The sequence below is a fragment of the Hyla sarda genome, unplaced genomic scaffold, assembly GCF_029499605.1.
Source record: "Hyla sarda isolate aHylSar1 unplaced genomic scaffold, aHylSar1.hap1 scaffold_38, whole genome shotgun sequence".
Lineage (NCBI taxonomy): Eukaryota > Metazoa > Chordata > Amphibia > Anura > Hylidae > Hyla > Hyla sarda.
This window is the reverse complement of record NW_026610399.1, coordinates 289,635-307,936: the sequence shown is the minus strand read 5'-3', so window position 1 is coordinate 307,936 and position 18,302 is coordinate 289,635. Positions and strand designations below refer to the sequence as shown.

Here is an 18,302-nt window from a genome sequence, read left to right as displayed (position 1 = left end):
TTCTCTCCAATCACCTGGAGCACAATACAGAAAACAGGAAAATCTGCAGCGCTGGTTATTACAAGAATACCGACAGGCAGCACCATCTGCTGGCAGAAGCAAATATTTTATCTTATGGTTTCCAAGAGAGTTTAGTTGTAGAGTCTAATTTCTTCAACATCTTTTAAACATACATGCGCCTCACCTCAATGGAGATCTGGGGGCAGAGTCACCACCTTGATCTCTGTCCAGAAATGAGGAACATGACAAAATGTCTGCAGTGTGGTCAGGGGCACTATCCTGTTGAAAGAGGCCACTGCCATAAATGGGAGGCACTTGGTCTGTACAATGGTCAGGTAGGTGGTACGTGTTACAGGACATTCACATGATAGCAGGGTACAAGGTCTCCAGCAGAACACTGTCCATCACTCTGCCCCCGCCCACTTGGTATTCTGGGGCCATCTCTTCCCCAAGTGACATACATGCAGCCGGACATCCACATGATGGAGAACGTCATCAGACCAGGTGTCTTCTTCCATTGCTCCATGTTCCAGTCTTTATACCCATTGTAGACACTTTTTGTGATGGACAGACATCAACATGGGCTCTGACCAGTCTGCAAGCCCCATAAACAGCAAGTTGCAATGCAGACTTCTTTCCGACTGCTTTTTATCATAGTCGCTGGGAACATTTTTAGTAATTTGTTGTAATATAGGATTGGATCAGACAGGCTAGCCTTCTCCCCCACATACACACATCAATGACCCTGTCCCCGGTTGTCCTTCTTGGAGCACATTTGGTAGGTACTAAGGGTTCACATCCCGATTTGTGCCTCCGGGGCACAGATACATAGGGACACTGTCAAAACAATATGCCAGTGTATCTATGCTCTGATAAGTAAGAGGCTCATTCATTTCAATGGCTCGAGCATAATTGGTTAGTAAAGTTCAGGTCATTTTTTAAGGGTATCAAAGGTTTGTCTTGGACTAAGCCTGGATGTTATTTTGACATTTTCCTGACATATCTGTGCCACTGAGCACAATTTGAGGTATGAACAAAGCATAAAAACGACATACTGGAAACCCGAAAAGCCTAGCCATTGTGGAGATGCTCTGACCAAGTGTCTGTGCATATCTAGTTGGCCCATCATAGTCACTTAGATCTTTTCGCTTGCTCATTTTTTTTTTTTTTTTTTTGCTTCCAATATCAATTTCAAGAAAAGCGATCTTGAAATTGACCTCTACATGCAGTTCTTTCCCCCTCATAGCTTGGTGTTTGCTCTGATATGTCAGCTGTGAGACCTTCTATAGACAGGGCTGTGTGTTCCCAAATCCTGTCCAATCAGATGAATTTACCTCAGGTGACTCCAACCAAGGTGCTAAAATATATTGGATAAAAAAAGTTTTCCCTAAGGCCACAACATTCTGTTACAAAAGTGAGAGTGACTTTCTGAATACATTGTACATCTCCCTCCCCAGCCCAACAGGAGTCATTGTCACCATATAATCAGTGATTACTTTAGCTGTGGTTTTATTGTCATGGCTGATCGGTGGACACATGACCCTTCTGGCTGTAATATGACATCCCCCCTTCATCTGACTCACACACAATAACACATTTTATACAAGTTAGGATTTGTTTATTAACAAGTATGAAAATCTTTCGGTCTGGTTGCGCTCTCTCCCATTGCCACGCAACCAGGAGTCAGGTAAGAAATGCTTCAATGTGCAGGTAACAAAAAAAAAAAATATATAAAAAAAAATTATATAATATATATTATATATTTCTGTGAGCCCTGTAGTTACAGTACATGTGGTTGTGCGTCTTCGTGCTGGCCATGGTCGTCCCGCTACATTGTCCAGTGTATGTCATGTAAATCTTCTCCCACACCGCCGTCCGCTTCTAGAAGGTTCATGAGGACGGCTTCATCATTCTCAAAATCAAAAGCCGAGCTGTCACCTAGGAGACCAAATACGACATGGTTAACAACATGATCCAGTAACTATAAAGCCCTTTCGGTCGCCCCGTTGTGTGTAGTGATGGACTATTTCATAACCACATATAAAAGCTTTTTCAGAAGTGGATATGGAGAATTGCCCAGTTTTTCTAGAATCCTTTATGGCAAAATCTGCCTTAAAGGGGTACTCCGGAGCCAAGACATCTCATCCCCTATCCAAAGGACATGGGGTAAGATGCCTGATCGCAAGGGTCCCACCGCTGCGGACCCCCGTGATCTTGCACGCAGCACCCAGTTATCAGTCCCTGGAGCGTGCTTGCTCCGGGTCTGATTACTGGCGGTCACGGGGACGGAGCATAGTGACGTCACAGCTCTGCCCCCCGTGTGATGTCACGTTCCGCCCCCTCAATGCAAGCCTATGGGAGGGGGCGTGACAACTGTCACGCCCCCTCCCATAGGCTTGCATTGAGGGGGCGGAACGTGACGTCACACAGGGGGAGCCGTGACATCACAATGCTCCATCCCTGTGATCGCCAGTAATCAGACCCGGAGCAAGCACGCTCCAGGGACTGATAACGGGGTGCTGCGTGCAAGATCACGGGGGTCCGCAGCGGTGGGACCCCTGCGATTAGGCATCTTACCCCATATCCTTTGGATAGGGGATAAGATGTCTTAGCGCCGGAGTACCCCTTTAACCTGCACATGTGACAGGTACTTTTGGAAATAGTCACTCAGTTATTGATAATATGGGGGTTGGGGAGGTCCGGTCAGTGGTAGCCGCAGGTTTATTCTTACTTAGCAAGTTGTCAGGAATCAAAGGCAAAAGGTCGCCCTGAGAGGATGCAGCCACTTTCTCAATTTCTGAGGGCGACAACAGAACCAACTCACTCTTTTGTACCTGGAGGAAGCCAAAACCACCAAAAATAATTATACAGAAATGACATCACAATAATGTTATCGATAAAATAAAAATAATTGTCAGTAATTCATTTAAACCACTATCCTGTGATCAATGTGGAAAAATGTCTTACAGTGCATTGTAGAGACATGTCTTTTAGTCAACAATCTCTCACAAAAGATGTACACTACCCAAAAGTAACCCCTGAGAGCCTTTTTATAGTGCAAGGGAGAGAACTCTTGTTGCAAGACCCAGTGTCTAATTAGACTTCACCTGTAATCACTTATATAGCTTCCTGAGACATAAATGACTGCATGCTGAGGTTTGCAGCAATCTGACATTTCTATTTGAGTGCATTATATTTTTTGTCAATGAAAGTACCAGGACAGTTTCAGATGAGTGTAATACGGCTCCTCTTCTGTGCCCCTAATCCAGCTGCAAGTCCCAGCCTGACCGTGTGTGTAATGCAGTGTTTCCCAACCAGGCTGCCTCCAGCTGTTGCAAAACTACAGTTGTAGTTTTGCAACAGCCTCCCACACCCTGGTTGGGAAACACTGGTCTACGGACCCAAAATGACAGCATCATTGGGATCTATGTTACTTTCATTTCAGGTTGTCAGACCCCCCCACCCCACCAAGTTGGGCTGGGACATTTGAACACCGAATCTGGCCTTACTACACAGAAATAAAATAAAAAAATAAAACACACACCTCACAGGGTGGCAGGTCCAGGGCTGGAGGAGACTTCTTCAGGAGTTCGTTGGGGCTCATATCCCTATTAAACGGTGGAGAATGTAACCTGCGGATGATAAGAGTACAAGGCTCTATTACAATGGGGCTAATAATATCAGATTCACAGGTAATTATTGAATTCGGCAAGTGCCATTGAGCAGAACTTCTGGGGCTTGATTCAGACATCATGCAATACCTCAGTTTAAATATAGGGGGAGTTGTTTCCTGGCTATAACTGTTCCTTGGCAAACAGTAACTGAACTCCCCACCACATGGCCTCCTAATCCTACGGCCATCTTTTCCTGGAGAATCCAGCCCATCCATCCATTATATATGCTTCCCACTGAATTCAGTAAGAGCTATGCAATACTCAATTTATCCTATAGTGGCGCTGCAGGAAAATTAAACACCTGTTATCCAGGATTATAGTTGGTGCTAAAATTGGCATAGAGAGTTTTTGTGATCTCATTTATGAATTTCATGTATGTAAACTTTGTTAAATCTTTTGCACTTTTTATATTTTTCTGTAATCTGGTGCAATCACTTGTGGTAATATGATTTGTCATTTGTAGCATGATGTGCAGCTCTGGGCCTACTTGTGCTTTTCTTTTTTTTTCCTGATCCCTCATACACATTTTTTGGTGTTAACAAAATAATTTCATTTTCTTAGAGGTATATGGACAGATTTAAAGTCTTTTCACTCCAAGATTGCGTAGAAACTATGGATCGATCGATATTGATTTTTTAGGGCCGATACCGATAATCTGTGGACTTTAAGGCCGATAGCATAATTTATACCGATATTCGGGTATAAGTTACTGGCTATTTCAGCACTACCGCCCCCCCCCCCCCCCCCACTTCTCTCCCCCTGCTGGTCCTCAGTCCAACCACCGCCCCGACCAGAGACCGCCGCCGCTGCCCCATTGCCTCCCCCATCCCCAGTTTTATAATTACCTGTTCCTGGGGCCCGGGGTCCGCGCTACTTCTGGCTCCAGCGGCATCCTGAGCTGTCACTGTGCGCACTGACGGTGACGTCGCGTTGAGGACGTCACTCATCATTGCGCAGCTCACAGCAGGAGCCAGAAGTAGTGCGGACCCTGGGCCCCGGGAACAGGTAATTATAAAACCGGGGATGGGGGGAGGCAATGGGGCAGCGGCGGTCTCTGGTCGGGGCAGTGCGGTGGGGGGTGCAGGGCATTATGGGATTATTAGCAAGGTGATTGCCGATACTGATAACGTCCAAAATCGTGAATATTGGCCAAACCAATAATAGGTCGATCCCTAGTAGAAACTAGGACCTACTAACCAGGAGTTACTTGTTGCATTACATATAATTTATGGTCTACTGGAAATTTTTGGTATGACCCTTGTAACAAGTAAGGATTGTGAAAAGTGGTCACCTATCGATGAACAGAAAATCTGTCGTACCTCTGCAGCTCTAGAATTTGCTTTGCGATCTCCCTGCCGATGTTTGCCGCTCCGAGCAGCGTCCCGCTGGACATCCCAAACACGTTGAGGAAAGAACGCTTGGAACCATCTACCGGGGACAAAAAACTCAGTAACACAAAGCTGCCTCATGTGACAGTGCAGGTGACATTTGTGTGGTCATTTACCTTCCGAAGAATGGGAACTACCTGGGAGCGACACTGTCTCCATCGATGAACCTTGACCTCTGTAGAAGAGAAGAATATACAATTGGGCCGATATGAAGAAGCTGATAGCATTATAGAAGAAAGTTATATAGAACTCCAGCAATCAAGTAACTTCATATTGTGGACACCCTGGTAAAATAAGATGGGGCTTGAGAGTTGCTGAATAGTAATGTGTGGGTAAATATCAGATTTTATTTAGCTCCCATAATGCACCAGCACTTACGACACCACGGTGTTGATTGACACAATGTATTCAAACTCTTTGGTCCACGGGTTTATGAAGCTGAACCACTGGCTTTGTAAAATGATGAAGGACCCATCTTTGGCTTTGAATTTGTACGGATCTGTCAGGATCTTCTCTTTGCTCTTCAAAACTAGTAATGAAAAAGAAATGGGAGAGATAAGTGAGGGAGGGGTCAAAGTGTGGGAACGGCAGAATGGGTGATGTTCCTTGTGGGTGGGACAGAATGGGTGATGTTCCTTGTGGGTGGGGCAGAATGGATGAGCGCCACATGGGTGGTGCAGAATGGGTGATGTTCCTTGTGGGTGGGGCAGAATGGGTGAGCTCCGCGTGGGCAGAATCAGGAAGCACTAGTGAAAAAAGGATGGGTGGGATTATATTGGGTGAGCTCAGCATGGAAAGGAACGGTGTAGTTAGGAGGAATTAGCATAGACTTTGACAAATGAATAGGGCCAGGGCGAAGAGAAGCAGGATTCATATAATGCATATAAATGAATGAATTTGTATTTAAATTAAAAAAAATATATATAAAAAAAAAAAATAAAATACTACACAAAAACCAAATACCTTAAACATAGCTAGTTGTTAAAGGAAAACTGTATTTAAACATTTTTAAATTCCCCTGTGCCTCGGCTGCAGAAACATAAAAAAAAAAAAAATAAATATAGAAATCCAAACTCTCCTTCCTACGTTCTCCCGTTGCGCAGATATCTGCATCCCGGTCCACCGGTGCTGGTCTTCTTCCTGCTTCTTGAGTTCGGTGACTCATACTGCACCCAGCGTATTGCCGGTGGCATCGATGCCCCACCTCAGCTGGTGATACATGACAGTTCGCTCAGCCTAAGGAGCCCCGGCAGCAGGGAGAAGACGGAGCCCAGGCTCGTTACATGACAGTGCACTCAGCCTATCACCAGCCGAGGCGGGGCATCAATGTTTAACCACACAGTTTAATAACCACACTGGCTCAATTAATAAACAATATGTATTAATTAAATTAATAAATAGAAAATAGGCCAATGAACCTTCTTTATGTTGCTCTGTGAGATGGCTGTGATCATCCGGGTGGAAGTATTCGTAGCAGGAAGTGCCGAGGAGCTCCTGTGGAAGATAACCTAAAATGGCTGTAGCGCTGGAAGAAGAGAATATTGTATTTTTTTTTATCATTAAAAACAACAATTAATGGATAATCTCATGGATGAAATATATTTGTAATGATTTGGTTTCTTTTTTATCGCACAAGATTTAACCAGTTTCATCATCCTTCTTACCGTTGATCTACATAAACAAATTTACCATCCATGGTATAACGGGTGACAAACTCTGTGGGTTTCACTTTAATGTCGGCCGTGCTCTGCGGCATGATGTACGGATGTAGCCGGCCAATGGCTACGAGGCAGCTAAAGCTGTACGATTCTTTGTCAGTCTCACAGTCCTCTTTAACCCCTACTTCACTGGAAAGGCAGGTCCTCAAATACCCTGTGCAGTGGATGGTGCAGTATCGCCGGTGTTCTGTGCAAGTAAGAATATATACATTTTTGTCACAATATTCCTGTCTACCTCTAGAGGAGGTGTCTGATCATGTGAGACCCCCTGGTGGCAGACAATGGTAGTGCATGCAATAGATACAGGGTGGAAGGCCCACATTGTCTGCTCCTAGAGATACATGATCAACACAGTAAAAATTTATACCTGAAAACAATTCACCTCCACCCATTGACCAGCTACAATTTGTGTCTTTTTTTCCTTGGCATAACTTTCTATTTTTCTATCAACTGTGCAAGGGATTTTAATTTGCAAGGCTTCTCAGCCTGCTCCATACTCACTCCTGAACATTATGACATTCATGTATATCAAATGTCAAGAGGGTGTTAACCCCTCAGTCACAACACATACATTTTATCTCACCAAGTTAGAATTCTTAGAATCAGAGGTAGAAAATAATAAAAATGCAAAAATAGGAATTTCCTTGGTCACTATTGTTATTCTATCCAAAACAATGGGTACAAACCGAAATGAAGTGGAAATCCTTTCAACCCCTTAAAGGGGTACTCCGCCCCTAGACATCTTATCCCCTATCCAAAGGATAGGGGATAAGATGTCAGTACGCCACGGTCCCGCTGCGGCACCGTGCTCTCATTACAGCACAGAGCGAGATCGCTCTGCACGTAATGACGATCAATACAGGGGCCGGCGCATCGTTACGTCACGGCTCCGCCCTCGGGATGTCACGGCCCGCCCCTTTCAATACAAGTCTGTGGGAGGGGGCGTGGCGGTCGTCACGCCCCCTGCCATAGACTTGCATTAAGGGGATGGGCCGTGATGTCACAAGGGACGGAGCCATGACATCACGCGGCTCCGTCCCCTGTATCGCCCGTCATTACGCACAGAGCGAACTCGCTCTGTCCTGTAATGAGAGTTCGGTGCCGCAGCGGGGATCCCGGGGCTCCCCAGCAGCGGGACTGCGGCTTACTGACATCTTATCCCCTATCCTTTGGATAGGGGATAAGATGTCTAGGGGCGGAGTACCCCTTTAAGGACCAAGCCCATTTTGGCCTTAGGGACGAGGATAATTTTCATTTTTTGCACTTTCGTTTTTTTTCCTCCTCCCCTCATAAAAATCATAACACTTTAAATTTTACACCTACAGGCCACTATGAGGGCTTGTTTTTTTGTGTCACCGATTGTTATAAAATAAGTGATGTCATTACAAAGTACACTCTGCAGTGAAACAAAAAAATATATATTTGTGGGTAACATTAAAAAACAAAACACCATTTTGTAACTTTTGGGGGCTTCCGATTCTACGCAGTGCACTGTTCGGTAAAAATTACACTTATCTTTATCCTGTAGGTTCATACGGTTACAAGGATACCCAATGTATGAAGGTTTTATTTTATTTTACTACTTAAAAAAATGTATTAATAAATAAAAAATTATAACTACATGCACCAAAATTGGTATGTTTAAAATTGCCATCTTCTGACCCCTATAGTTTTTTTTATTTTTTTTTTTCTGTGTACTGGCTATATGAGGGCTCATATTTTGTGCTTTGATCTGTAGTTTTATCGGTATCACATTTTTGTTTTCATGAGACTTTTTGATCGCTTTTTATTAACTTTTTTTTATGGTATATGAAGTGACCATAAATGCACAATTTTGGACTTTGTGTACATGTATAAATATCCCAATCAAACGTGCGGTTTCACTAAACTTATATTTTAATAGTTCAGACATTTACGCACACAGCAATACCACATCTGATTTTTATTTTTTTAAATGGAAAAGGGTTACACTTAATAGTGAATTAACCCCTTCCTAATAACTTTTTTTTAAACACTTTTTTTTTTAGTCCCCATAGGGCTATAAAATGTAATCCTTTGAGATCTCTCCATGATCTATTCATACCCAGGACTGTGTCTATAACAAGGGGGCGTCCTCTACGTCTAGAGGAAAGAAGGTTTCTACACCAGCACAGACGAGGATTCTTTACTGTAAGAGCAGTAAGACTGGAATTCTCTCCCGGTGGAGGTGGTCATAGTGAACTCTATAAAAGAATTCTAAAAGGGGCCTGGATGTATTTTTGGAGAATAATGACATTACAGGTTATGTATACTAGATTTATAGGGACAGAACGTTGATCCAGGGATTTATTCTGATGCCATATTTGGAGTCAGGAAGGAATTTTTACCTCTAGTATGAGGGTTTTTTGCCTTCCTCTGGATCAACTAAACTCAGTAGGGACTTATTAGGGTTATAGATTGAACTTGATGGACTCTGTTTTTTTTCAACCTTATGGTTACTATGATTGCATACACTGTTCAATGCTGAGCTTTGGCTCAGCAGTGATCAGTATTATCGGTGCTGTGCTGCCCCAGCCTTCAGAGCCTGGCTGAAGCATCAGAGCACCGACTGGGTGGCAAGGAGGCAGGTAAGGGCCCTCCTGCCATCCTCTCAGCTGATTGGGACATCGCAGTTTCACCGCAATGGTCCCGATCAGCTCCGCTGAGCTGCCATGATAGTTTTACTTTAGATGCTGTGATTACAGTTGATCACAGCATCTAAAACTAAAGGGTTAACGTTGGGCATTGTCCGAGTAGCAGTCAGGACCAATCGGGTATGGAGCGTGCTAAGATCGTGAGCATGCTTCAAACCCCAGTAACGGGAACAGGTTGTACAGGTACGCCCTGCATCCTGAACAGGTTAAGCATTGAGCGGCCTCTTAGATTTACACCCTCAGTTGTAGGATAGAGTTAATCACCTTTTTTCTTTGGGCCGGATAAGAAGTCGTTGCCCTCCTTGCTCGATGCTCGGCCCACCTTCATCCGGCAGAAGAAAGAGCGTCTGGAGCCCCAATGCAGGCGTGAATGGCCGGTCTGGAAGTGAGTGTGCACCTGCAATCCAGCTTTCCAAACAGTATAAGAAGACTGTGTCAGACTTCATCTGGATTATAAGAAATACGTTAGATTTAAAACAGTAAGAAAGCGAAGAGAAAGATGGCGACCAAGTTCTTATAGGCAGACAACGGAAAGAATACATGGGATATTTCCCAGTTAAGTATAAAAGCAAGAGGATCATCACCAGGGAAGAGGAAGGAAAGCTGGATAACAAAAGTGACCTATAATATGAGCTGTTATAGCCCTAATATTGGTTATCAATCAAATACAGATAAAACTAAGAAATAAAAGATTCAGATTTTTTTTTACTACTTGACTAGTTCTGCAGCTTTCTAATACTCATGTTTCAATTCTTCACCATCTCTACGATCCCTCCCTGCAGTTGGTGAATAAAGACATTTATGTTTTTATTTGAAAGCGAGAAAGTCCTCCTGACTGAGGGTATGACCCAGCGGAGGGTGTGCAACAATGTATTAGGGCAGGCACCTCTGAGAACGGTGAAGAAGATAAAACAAGATTAGAAAAAAAAGGAACGTTTCACCATAAAATGATTAAAACCAATGTGGAAGAGGAGGACCAGTCTTAGTCTGAGTGAAAGCCCCCAAAACTATAATGTTCTTAAAACCAGCTGCTTTTTGGTGACATCCTCCATAGATACCAATGTTGAGAGATTGTCCAGTAGCCAGGTTCTCACTGGATAATCCATTGTGACATAATAAAGAGACCACTGCAAAAGGTGAAAGATAGAAGAACAGGGATTAGAGGACTTCGGTCTTACTTTTGGCATCAATGAGCTTCTCCCTTGGTGTGATGTCAGGGGAAGAAAGCTGCTCTTTGACTTTGGCAACATCTTTGGGATGGAGATAATCGAACAGACTCTGTCCTATAAGATCAGCCTGTAAGAGGAAACAGGAGGCAGATAAACAACCTGCATCACTGCAGCCATTCTAATACTACAACTGCCAGGTATATAGACTCGATGTATTCTTCTTTATTATACAGATTGTATGATACCCCAGAGCTGTACTCACTATTCTGCTGGGGAGGTCACTGTGTACATACATTACATTACTTATTGTGTACTGATCCTGAGTTATATCCTGTATAATACCCCAGAGCTGTACTCACTATTCTGCTGGTGAGGTCACTGTGTACATACATTACATTACTTATCCTGTACTGATCCTGAGTTATATCCTGTATTATACTCCAGAGCTGTACTCACTATTCTGCTGGTGAGGTCACTGTGTACATACATTACATTACTTATCCTGTACTGATCCTAAGTTATATCCTGTATTATACTCCAGAGCTGTACTCACTATTCTGCTGGTGAGGTCAGTATACATACATTACTTATCCTGTACTGATCCAGAGTAATATCCTCTATTTGACCCCATCAGCAGAATAGTGAGTACAGCTCTGGCGTATAATACAGAATATAACTCAGGATCAGTACAGGATAAGTAATGTAATGTATGTACACAGTGACCTCCCCAGCAGAATAGTGAGTACAGCTCTGGAGTATAATACAGGATATAACTCAGGATCAGTACAGGATAAGTAATGTAATGTATGTACACAGTGACCTCACCAGCAGAATAGTGAGTACAGCTCTGGAGTATAATACAGGATATAACTCAGGATCAGTACAGGATAAGTAATGTAATGTATGTACACAGTGACCTCACCAGCAGAATAGTGAGTACAGCTCTGGAGTATAATACAGGATATAACTCAGGATCAGTACAGGATAAGTAATGTAATGTATGTACACAGTGACCTCACCAGCAGAATAGTGAGTACAGCTCTGGAGTATAATACAGGATATAACTCAGGATCAGTACAGGATAAGTAATGTAATGTATGTACACAGTGATCTCACCAGCAGAATAGTGAGTACAGCTCTGGAGTATAATACAGGATATAACTGTGTATATACATTACATTACTTATCCTGTACTGATCCTGAGTTATATTCTGTATTATACGCCAGAGCTGTACTCACTATTCTGCTGATGGGGTCAAATAGAGGATATAACTCTGGATCAGTACAGGATAAGTAATGTATGTACACAGTGACCTCACCACCAGAATAGTGAGTACAGCTCTGGAGTATAATACAGGATATAACTCAGGATCAGTACAGGATAAGTAATGTAATGTATATACACAGAGACCTCACCAGCAGAATAGTGAGTACAGCTCCGGAGTATAATACAGGATATAACTCAGGATCAGTACAGGATAAGTAATGTAATGTATGTACACAGTGACATCACCAGCAGAATAGTGAGTACAGCTCTGGAGTATTATACAGGATATAACTCAGGATCAGTACAGGATAAGTAATGTAATGTATGTACACAGTGACATCACCAGCAGAATAGTGAGTACAGCTCTGGAGTATAATACAGGATATAACTCAGGATCAGTATAGGATAAGTAATGTATGTGCACAGTGACCCCACCAGCAGAATAGTGAGTACAGCTCTGGAGTATTATACAGGATATAACTCAGGATCAGTAATCTATGTACACAGTAACCACCAGTTCCATATCCTGTATTATACTCCAGAGCTGCACTTATTCTTGGGGAGTAAGAACAGTGTCACAATGTGAACTTCTAAGAGATATTTAACATGTCCTCTGGCAGCTTTTACCTTTCATCTCCCCTAATTTCTTTCTATTTGATTAAGTATTTTCCATGTTCCTCTGCAAAGAACAATGCCCCAACAAGAGCCTACAGGGTTTCCCACACAAAGCTGCAGGGGAGACAAGTAAAGTAGGCCAGCTATGCTTCTAGGTTATAGTTTTTTTGAAGAGCTGAATTGGTGCAGAGATTCTATAGGGGAAGAAATGGGTCATGGAAAGGCTTGGAGGACATTGTGTATTGTACCTGGTTGTATTTCAGGGTCTTTGAGACAGATTCAGACACAAACAGGATCTTCCCTCTGTCACAGCCGACCACAAATAGAAATCCATCCGCTGCCTGTAAAACAAAGTAAGAGGCTGTCCGGAGGGCTGAATGAGTAAAAACGCCCCCTTCCTTGTCTGGTGCCGACTACAAGATACTGGGCTGTCCTTCTCCATCACCTTCAAAAGCTAAATTTACATTCCCTGTGGTGTCCTGTTACCAAAGAGCAGTGCATTATGGGGGTTCAGACAGGTACATACAATGCAACAAACAAGTGAGTGATCCAGCTCACCTTCCCTGATGTACGGTGCTTGGACCGGTGCCCGGCAAGGCATCCAATATTGAAGAAAGAAGGTACGGAGGGTCCAGCACTTCGTTGCAAACAGCTTTATTGTAGATGCATCCCACCATAAAAACGACAGACAGCCAGACATGTTTCGAGCGCAAGTGCTCTTCCTCGGGGACCGAGGAAGAGTGCTTGTGCTCGAAACATGTCTGACTGACTATTGAAGATACATCACACCATAAAAACGACAGTCAGTCAGACATGTTTTGAGCGCAAGCGCTCTTCCTCGGTCCCCGAGGAAGAGCGCTTGCGCTCGAAACATGTCTGACTGACTGTTTTTATGGTGTGATGCATCTGCAATAAAGCTGCTTGCAACGAAGTGCTGGACCCTGCATACCTTCTTTTTTCAGGTACATGCAATGCATTTGGAAAGTTATTCAATCCTTCAACTTCTTTCTTATTTTGTTTTGTTGAGGCCCTGTCCACAATCATTCTGCACTCAATACCCCATAATGGAAACATGAAAACAAAATGTTAGAAGTGTTTTGAAAAAAATATTAAAATTAGAAAAACTAAAATTTGGCATGGACCCTGTACTATGTACGACACATGATATTTAGCTCTGGCTCCTCCCATTTCTCTTGATCATCCATGAGATGTGTTTCCACCTTGGTCTTCGTCACATGGGGTAAATTCAGGTGATTGGACAGTATTTGGAAAGACACAGCCCTTTCTATATAAGGTCTCACAGCTGACAATGTATGTCAGAGCAAACACCAAGACATGAGGTGGGGGAAACAACTGTCTGTAGAGCTCAGAGACAGGATTGTGGGGAGGAACAGATTCTGCTGCACTGAAAGATCCCAAGAACTCAGTGGTCTCCGTAATTCTCAAATGGAGGAAGGAACAACCAGATCTCTTCCTAGAGGTGCCGCCCACCAAATTAAGGAATTGGGGGACTGGATGAATCATTATTCTTTATTCTAATGAAACAAAACAAAAAAACAGGCACTGCCCATCACCTGCCCAATACCATCCCTACAGTGAAGTATGGTGGGGGCAGCATCATGCTGTGGGCACAGGGAGACTGATCAGGGTTGAAGGAAAGCTGAATGGACCAACACACAAGAGATATTCTCAATGAAAACCTGATCCAAAGAGCTCTCTATACCTCGGACTGGGGTGAAGGTTCACCCTCCAACAGGACAATGGGGGAGATGTATAAAAAGGTGTGCAGAGGAGAGGAAAAGTTTCTGAATTGCCATAGCAACCAATCAGATTACTTCTTTCATTATTAACAAGGCCTCTGCAAAATGAAAGCAGCGATCTGATTGGTTGCTATGGGCAACTCAGCAACTTTTCCTCTGCACACATTTTGATAAACCTCCATTTTCCCTAAGCAGACGGCCAAGACAACACAGGAGCGGCTTAGGGAAACTTCTGTAAATGTGCTTGAGTGCCCCAGCCAGAGCCCGAACCCAATGGAACATCTCTGGAGGGACTAGGGCTGGGTGGTATACCGGTTCATACCGAATACTAAAGTGTATTGTGCTGCATGATATGAATTTTAACCCATACCGCAATACTGTTTTGGCCCCTCCCCCTCGGGAATCAATAAATTATCAGCCCAGCGTTTGGCTGTCCCCACATCGGGGAACTACTCACATGTCACCCGCGAGCGCTGTTCTATACCCCCCCCCCCCCTCGATTAATTATCAGCCCAGCGCTGTCCCCATCGGGGTAAATATGTGTCACCAGCAAGCGCTGCCCTCCTCTTCCTCCTGTTTGTTGTGGCCACCGGCGCTGACACTATACCACTGGTCTTCAACCTGAGGACCTCCAGATGTTGCAAAACTACAACTCTCAGCCGTTGGCTGTCCGGGCATGCTGGGAGTTGTAGTTTTGCAACATCTGGAGGTCCGCAGGTTGAAGACCACTGCTCTATATTGTGCGGTATCCCTATGCCCGGGCTGCAAAACACAAACAAAATAAACTTGAACTCACCTACCGTTGGTCCGGTACCGGTCTTACTTGCTTCTTGGGGACGGGAGCGTCGTACAGCCGTCAGCCTATCACCGGCCGCAGCGATGTTCCACCTTGGTCGGTGAAAGGGTGAGCCCACTGTCATGTAAGAAGTCAGCCAGAGCTCCTTACATGACAGTGGGCTCAGCCTATCACCGGGCGAGGTGGAACATCGCTGCTGCCGGTGATAGGCTGACGGCTGTCCGAAGTTCCTGCCCCCAGCGTAAGGCCGACGTAGGAACATTCGTTCGTTTATTTTGTTTACCCTTTTCAGCCCGGGCATAGGGATACCGCACAGTATAGAGTGTGGGGGGGGGGGGATGGGGCGGGGAGGAGGAGGAAATACTGTTATATACCGTGGAACCGCCAAAAGTTACAAAAATACTGTGATACACACATTTGGTCATACTGCCCAGCTCTAGGAGGGACCTGAAAATGGATTCAACCGACTGTCCTCATCCAACCTGAGAGTGAAGAGGATCTGCAGAGAAGAATGGCAGAAATACCCAAATCCAGGTGTGTAAACCTTGAGGCCTCATCCCCAAGAAGACTGGGGGGGTAGAATGACTGCCAAAGGGGCTTCAACCAAGTCCTGAGTAAAGGGTATGAATACTTCTATCACTGTGAGATAACAGTATGTCCACCACCCCAGGATGCACTGTGGCTAAGGATTCATTCACATCTCAGGAGGCATCACTACCACCTAAGGAGCCAAATGGCAGAGTTTCCACCACCATCACACTTAGGGCCCTATAACAGGGCCCCTGTCCACCACCCACCCTCAGGGGCTCCAAACAACAAATCAAAAACATTCCAATAACAATGAGTCACAAACCTTTAGAATTAACCTCTTCAGCTCATCCTGCCGCAAGAACGAAGGCTTGTAGCTCTCCTCTGCAAATGAGGTGCCGGAACCTGAAAAGACAGGAGTCCAAAACTCTCAAGGCAAACCCTATGATTTAACATCGCTGCTTTCCAAGATTCCAGCTACATGGCTGCAGGGGGCGCTATTGTATTTGTGTTTTTGAAAAACTCTTGGTAAGGAACAGTAATACAAGTAACTAAAGTAATAGCATCCAGTGCCATTGGACTTTTTCATGTTCATTGCAAACTGTATCTGTACATCACCAGGAATAGCCGTGGTTAACCATAAGTAACCGAATATGGTTATAAGTCATTACATCATGCTAAAGCTTACAATTCCCACCACTCATAACTATATAATTCCTCCCATTAGGTCATCAGGATTAAAATACAAAACAAATTAACTGTGGTTAAGGGGAGAGGAAATGGGGATATCATCCAGCCACAGGAACCAAAAGCTGATACAACAGAATACGACTTCTATTAAAATAAAAAAGTTGACCTATTCCCTTAAAATTGTAATATATATATTTATATAATAATAATTTCGCCAATAATTTTGTCCAGACCATTTTTTGGAGTTTGGTGACATTATGTCCACTTTGCTTTTTTTATTTTTTCCTCCTTTTTGGTTTAGTTCCAATACACACAAAGGGAATAAACATGTGTGTATATATATTATATATATATATATATATTATATATATATATATATATATATATATATATATCTCTCTAAGGGTGTCTGTTTTTGGGTTACCGGGTGCAGTATTCACATACAGAGGTCATTGCCATGGCTCAGGCAGGACTCACATACCCTTCAGTGACTTCAGGTGCTGGACGGCCATCTTTAGCACTGTAAGCTTGTCCAGCTTGCGGGGTAAAGGGTCACACTGAGGAATCATGGCAGAAAGTTCCTCAATCAAGGTGTTCATTTTATCCCGCCGTCTCTTTTCCGTCTCGCTGTGAGCCTGTCTGCAAGGGACAGATAAAAAAGGAGATTTAACCCACCAGCAACTGAGATACACACAAACTATGGAAGAAAAAAGGTAAATAGAAAGAAGAAGAGATTGGACAGAATGGAAAATAAAAGAAAAGGATTGAGGAAAGTATGGAGGAGAAGAGAAAGGAGGGGGGGGGGGAAGGAGGACAAATTAATAAGAGGAAGAGAAGGAAGAAGGAAAAATGAAATGGATGGAAAGTAAGCAAGAGATCTCAAAAGTAAATGAGTGAGGAAAAGAAAGGAAGGAGGGGAAATGTGGATGAAAAGCAAAGAAGAGATCAGAAGAAAAAAAAAAAAAAAAAAAGAAAGTAAATATTAAAGAAAGGTTTTAAAGAAAATGAAAAAAAAAAAGGAACGGACGGAAAGGTGTAGGGAAAGAAGAAACCTTAAAGCGAGGCAAAGGAAGAAAAGGCAGGTAATGAAAAAAAAAAAGACTGGAAACAGGAAAAAATAATTGAGAAGCACAAAAGTAAAGCATTCTGTAAAGAGAAGGTGGAAAAAAAGAGAAGTAAGAGGAGGAGAGAGAGAGGGAGAGAAGGGCAGGAGGAAGGACGGATGAAATACAAACAATGCAAGAGATAAAGGTGAAGAAAGGAAAGAAACATACAATGTAATGAACAGAATGAAGGGGAAAAAGGATATTAAATTAAGGAAGAGAAGGAAACGGGAAGCATAAATGAAAGGTAAAGTGGGGGAGCAGCTAGTGCAGATTTTCTTACTTGCTTTGGGTATCACTGCCCTCATTTCCATCAGGGGTTCTACAGGAAACATGAGATAAAAAAAAGAAGACTGATCAAAAAGGACAGATCATATTTTATATATTTAAAAGGTCTGAAGAACTTCTTCACCTAAACACTAAGGGGGAGATTTATCAAAACCTGTGCAAAGGAACAAGTGTTGATAAATCTTCCCCCAACTCTCCAATGGGTTTCTACTACCCAGATAAACTGCAATAATAGTAATAGGGATCACAATATAGACTTCTTATGGTAAAGCCCATGACCGAATCTTCAAGCCTGATCATATGGCCATCAGGGTGTTTCTGTTGTACTACAATACCCATCAGCTCTTCCACTGTTACTATACACAACATCATTCATTGACCTTATTAATATCTGTATTATGCCTTTGGATGTGCTCAACACTTAAAGGGTGCGTATAAATTTGCAGCCTTTTTTGGAGGTAGATTACGCCTAAAGAATGGACAAAACGATTCGGAATATCTGACGCTTAAATTCCGTAGTGTGCACTGTCCAGTGTAATCCCATTTCTAGCAATGTAATTCTGCTGCACCAGAATTTCGAAGCGGAATTTTGAAACGGAATGCCGCTCGGAAATTCCATAGTGTGAACCTAGCC

General features: G+C 43.4%; 1 protein-coding gene across 1 annotated transcript in view; it reads right to left on the bottom strand.

The window, feature by feature from the left end:
* Window positions 1-1,613: 1,613 nt before the first annotated feature.
* BMAL2 (basic helix-loop-helix ARNT like 2) overlaps window positions 1,614-18,302 on the bottom strand; it is a 45,628-nt gene continuing 28,939 nt past the window's right edge. Inside the window, exons 3-16 of the mRNA XM_056553770.1 lie at window positions 17,664-17,702; window positions 16,759-16,916; window positions 15,913-15,992; window positions 12,752-12,844; window positions 10,631-10,748; window positions 9,717-9,860; window positions 6,727-6,967; window positions 6,481-6,587; window positions 5,441-5,591; window positions 5,179-5,237; window positions 4,994-5,102; window positions 3,545-3,632; window positions 2,732-2,834; window positions 1,614-1,938 (exon numbers count right to left, since the gene is read on the bottom strand). Of these exons, the coding sequence (XP_056409745.1) occupies window positions 1,829-1,938; window positions 2,732-2,834; window positions 3,545-3,632; window positions 4,994-5,102; window positions 5,179-5,237; window positions 5,441-5,591; window positions 6,481-6,587; window positions 6,727-6,967; window positions 9,717-9,860; window positions 10,631-10,748; window positions 12,752-12,844; window positions 15,913-15,992; window positions 16,759-16,916; window positions 17,664-17,702 (1,600 nt within the window). The 3' untranslated portion in view covers window positions 1,614-1,828. The remainder of the gene's footprint in view (window positions 1,939-2,731; window positions 2,835-3,544; window positions 3,633-4,993; window positions 5,103-5,178; window positions 5,238-5,440; window positions 5,592-6,480; window positions 6,588-6,726; window positions 6,968-9,716; window positions 9,861-10,630; window positions 10,749-12,751; window positions 12,845-15,912; window positions 15,993-16,758; window positions 16,917-17,663; window positions 17,703-18,302) is intronic.